Here is a 4,925-nt window from a genome sequence, read left to right as displayed (position 1 = left end):
TCGTGTTGCAGATCTAAAGCGCGATTTTTTTTTCTTTTCCGACGCAACCACAATTACGAAACTAAATGCATGGCTCCTCGTCAGAGGAAAACATGCCCTTCCTCCAAAGAGATACATCGTGTAACCTATGCCGATAGTTTTATACATCTACTTTCTTTTTGGCGATTGCTCATGCGTAGCAAAGGATACAGTACATCCCTCGTCAACACACCGTACTTATCATCGCAATGATTTTCAGTGCAGAAAAGGAGGGATATACTATACGAACTTTGGAAGACGATGACGCACGCAAATTTCTCTTCATGACGTTATCTGGGCCCCTCTTTATAAAAAAGTTGATATGGTAGCAACTCTTGCTGGAATGGCAATTGTCATGACAACGACAAGAATCCAGCTTCCTGATTGGCTGTTGCTATTGGAAGTTGTCATTCCAGCAAGAGTTGTCATCCTAACATCTTTTAGAAATGGGACCCTGGTCCCGAAAATTAGCCATGCTCCCATGCAAATCTCAACAGATAGTACAGTGCACTCCCGTTAAAAGGAACAAGGCTTAACAAAATTCTCATTACAACGAGGTAAAAATTCAAGTCCCAATACTGTCATCTCTATGCTTCTATGTACGTTATTGTTTGGCTGTAACGAAATTTCGAAATAACGAAAGAAAACTTCCGGTCCCGGGAACTTCGTTATAACGGGAGTCGCCTGTAATCTCAAGACTTCAAGGATTATCCATGGTGTGGCAGCAATTCTGCTTTATTATTGACTTTTCTAAGATTCACCGATTAGCCACACTTTGAACTCTTGGAATGTGGCTATTTTTCCGTCCTTCCGCCCCAAGTGATTCCCGTGTGCGATGTAGACCCCGTCGGCGTACTGGTCGTGCCACGTCCAGTTGAAGAACTGGCTACCTATCGGGAACCGGAAATAATCCACAAAGTTTATCCGCAAACCGCGCTTGTTCTGCTCCAAGATGTGCGAGAGTGCCAGCTGATCCGTCTCAGCCTTTCCCGGGAGGTAGGCTAGTCTCTCTATCCAGTCGTAAACCATCTTGATCACGAGCGTCGTCGATTTCATGTAGAAGAAGCAGGGGCAGGGAAACCTGGCGCGGTACCCCTGTGCTATCCAGATGTCGTGCTCGTTGTACTGGTCGAGCACGTACTTGACCGGGTCTTTGAACCACACGGCGTCGATGTCGACCAGGAGGACGTCGTGGCCAGACTGGAGGAGGGTGAGGATGTAGACTGTTCGTCTTCGAATCAGGTGCTGGTAAGTGGAGATGTTTCTCGCCAGGTTCCCTGGTAGGCTGAACTTACTCGAGAGGACAGTTTGAAAACGACTGGACGATTGAGGCAAGAAGAAGCTGAAACAAGCCAAAAACAGATAAAAAGATGAATTGATAGATAAGTTACGGAATAGTATGCCAACGACATATAATTATAAATTATTGTAATGATAAAAAAATAAATAAATTGTGAAAAGATACATAAATCAATCAAACAAAAATATACCCAGTTTTCAAAATTAAATACATGTAGATGAATTAAGGTGAATGAACCATTGACGATGGTAGGGGAATTGTCAAAACTGATCTTCCTCTTCTCAAGAAATCTAGATCTCTCCCCTAATACAAAAAAAAAGAGATTAAAAGTAAAGGAACGAGATACATGAAATATCTTCGGCCCTAAGCGCATGACGCTAGGCTTAAACAAATGCTAGAGTCTTTTAAGGCATATTCAATCATGGTAATACATAATCATACGCGTCTGTTTGTTAGTTTGTTCATTTCCATCTGAGAAGATGACTGGATAGCTCATATTCAGCTACGCTAAACTGGTCTCCCATGGGGTCCAGTTGGATGTGAGGTGGGATCACTTCACCGGGTTAAACACCCTGTTCTCTGCGATGAATGGATGAAGCGGGATCTTTTACGTGCATGAGTTGTGACTCTCTCACACACGGGAACTCCATTTTATGTTCTATCCCCGAGGGAGAGAGTGTTTTGCCTCTTGCTAGAGGGGATGGTGTAATGATTACACACAACATTGCTCCGTCCAGACTCGGGTTCGAACCCTGGTCCGTAGGATCGTGAGGCAGACGCGCTACCGACTGAGCCAACTCACCGCCCTGTTTCTCTCTCAAGTATTTCTTCCCATGGTGTCTTTCTTGTCCTCCCTTCAAAGACTCAGTTGACAGGAAAGCTAGGCCGGGCTTGGATATTATATGATATTATAAATGCGACCAATTATAGTGCACAGGTTTAGCACTGATCTCAAAGTACACACACTGTCGAAAAATCACGACTGGAACCGACCGTTACCGATGAGAGAACGCTTTTTTAACTTAAAGGTAGGGAATCCCATTTGCACGTCTTAAATGAAGAGTTGTATAAATACAGTGGTATGTTGAAGAGAATATCATTTTAGAAACTCCCATAAAGTATTGAAAGTGGAAGGTAACATTTAGTTCATTTTTTTGACGGTTAGATTTTGAATTGAATTGTTTTCGGGGCTCACCGTAAATTCCAGTACATTACTAGGCTACCTTTGCTGACCCATGTACTGCATGTGTGTCCATCATGTATATTTTGTGAAGAAAGTTCATCAACACTTACAAACATTTCTATATACATTCTTACCACACACTCTATATGTTATTACATCAGCTCTTGTACTTTTAGATTTGTGTTTATAGATCACAAATACAGAAGAATGCAACAAAAAGGCTTAAGTGTGGCTGACACACAGAACTACTGAGTAGTTGAGTTTTGTGCATTATTCAAATTTTAGATAACTGTTGACTTCCAAATTTCTAAGCAGTGGCCTAAGCAAGTCCCCTGAGGTTCATATTTAATGTTTTGCTGCATTTTGGGAGGTCTGTAAAAGGTATCCCCTACCTTTAAGCTGTTTTTCTACAGTTTTAGTTGCTGTTGTTTCTACAGTTTTGGTTGCTGTTGTTTTTCTTTTGAATTCTTTTGACATGATATCTATGGTGATGAGTGAACGTTGCTCCCTGACCCTGCAGCTTATACAGTTAGTAAGTGACACGTATGTTTCATCACCCATCTCAACTTAAAGGTGATGTGTAACTTAAAGAAATATCGATGAGATTATTATATTTTACTGACCTTTGACCCCGACCCTACATCTTACTTACTTGTACGTTTCGTCATCTTCGGACATTAGTAAAACTCTATACGGCAAACCCAGCTGTCGAATACTTTCTCGCCAGTTCATTGTGATGTTCAGGAAGTCTTTGTCCGTCGCTGTGAGGATTACGAGCGGTGGTGGCGCTTCGAAGCTGAATGTGTCGTTGTCATTGCGAAAGACCTGCACCATGCCAGGGAGCGTGTTCTCTTTGAGCGATTCGATCAGCTCAGGCATCTTGCTCGGCACGGCGATCACCGGCTCTATGTGCACGTACGAAACATTGATTCCCCACTTGCTGAACGCGGCCGCGACGCTGTCGTGTTTTGGTCTCTTTATTGCGGCCTTGGCTTTCAGGCGTTTGTGTTGGTCGTAATCATGGCGCCCTCCCCTGTTGAGATGTATGTCATGCGGCACTGCAAACAATCACACACAAAAGAAATGTTACTATAGAAAATGAAACAGGTAAAAAGATAGGAAATGGGTAAATAGTTCTCATTAGGCGTCTTGTGGATTCCGAGATGTCTTTTTTTATTCCTCTCTCTATCTCCTTAAAAGGCTGTGATATATACATGTTATTATGCAGCTTACAAATAAAGTATTCGAAAAGAGAGTGAAAACTCCAGTTATTACAATAGTGAAATGTAAAAACATGGCAGAGAACTACAGTCAGAATCCTAGCAAATCATAATTATAGGCCTACTTGTACTGAACAAACGTCCAAGAATGTACCATTTGCCTATAAAATGAAGAGTTTAATCACGTGAACAGTCTTTTTTTTGAAGTAACGATCATATTTCTCTCTCATATCACCGGGCAGTAGTGTTCTAATAACCGCTACCATAGACTATAATCGGTGCCACTGCCCGTCTGCACTCACCAGTGTAAGTTGCCTGTGTCTTAAAATTGAACTCATTGTTTGTGTGTGCGGTTCACATAAGTTCAGTTGGCTTAAGAATCTTGCGAAAATGACTGCCAACAAAGTTAATTCACATCACATTTATAAAACAAACAATGCACATTACTTATTTGGGCGTGAGAAATATCCCCCCTCCGTAACTTCGCAACAATCTAGAACGAAAGTGGTTTTGCCTAGTGTGTTTCAGACTCTTCCAACGTTTCTAATACCTGGTGGATAATGTCCCCATGCACTTTATGCCTTGTACCCAATATTTGACTCACCATTCCGCTGCGAGGTTTCGATGTATCGAGACGTGATGACGATGACAAGGTAGGCGAACCCTTGTAAGACAAGGATCAAGAGGAAGAGGCGGACGGGGAGTCCCCTTCGGAGGGACCTAGACATCAGCGCCATCTTTGATGGTAGGCCAGGTATATACCTCCAAGCAATGCAGCGACGAAGAATGGAATCTCGCAATAATATATTGCTGTTGCACTTGCAGGTGTTGGTCAAATGGCAAGCAAAAAATTCATACTCTAAACTGGTGTCCGCTTGTTCTCTGCATCGTTCATTCACGAGTCCAAGTTAATAGGAAAATAGCCAACAAAACAAACAAACTACCACGTGCAATCTTTCCCACGTATAATCAACAAACCCAATAAAATCCAGGCAACAGTTGTACTTCCATTGGATCAGCAACTATTCCTAGTAGCGAAGTGCATGCAGGTTAAGTTTGTGATGTTTCAGTGTATCAAAACTTCGTTCATAGCAACTTTTGTGATGGATGGGTGAAGATTCCCTTAAATAACCATCATGACATTAAAGCTTTGAACCAGGAATGTATGTAAAATGTCGACACTCTTGCTGAAGAAACAAGCGAT

The 4,925-nt window shown here is 42.1% G+C and overlaps 1 protein-coding gene across 1 annotated transcript; it reads right to left on the bottom strand.

Annotated features, from left to right (window-relative positions):
• Positions 1–768: 768 nt before the first annotated feature.
• Positions 769–4,458, bottom strand: LOC139744430 (uncharacterized). Its single transcript, XM_071654869.1, has 3 exons — positions 4,326–4,458; positions 3,154–3,559; positions 769–1,360 (listed from the first exon to the last, which is right to left on the bottom strand). Exons 1-3 carry the CDS (start codon positions 4,456–4,458, stop codon positions 769–771), a joined length of 1,131 nt encoding a protein of 376 aa, XP_071510970.1.
• Between the last annotated feature and the right edge of the window lie 467 nt (positions 4,459–4,925).

This window comes from Diadema antillarum, unplaced genomic scaffold (genome assembly GCF_040938485.1).
Source record: "Diadema antillarum isolate AM-2024a unplaced genomic scaffold, OU_Dant_1.0 seq00001174_RagTag, whole genome shotgun sequence".
NCBI lineage: Eukaryota > Metazoa > Echinodermata > Echinoidea > Diadematoida > Diadematidae > Diadema > Diadema antillarum.
This window is presented reverse-complemented; position numbering and strand designations above follow the sequence as displayed.

What these genes read in the sequence shown, in the direction of transcription:
- LOC139744430 (XM_071654869.1), bottom strand. Translation starts at nt 4,458, where the DNA reads ATGGCGCTGATGTCTAGGTCCCTCCGAAGGGGACTCCCCGTCCGCCTC. An exon ending in CGAAACCTCGCAGCGGAATG is followed by an intron (nt 3,560 to 4,325) that starts GTGAGTCAAATA and finishes GATTGTTTGCAG; the next exon opens with TGCCGCATGACATACATCTC. An exon ending in GAAGATGACGAAACGTACAA is followed by an intron (nt 1,361 to 3,153) that starts GTAAGTAAGATG and finishes GGCTTGTTTCAG; the next exon opens with CTTCTTCTTGCCTCAATCGT.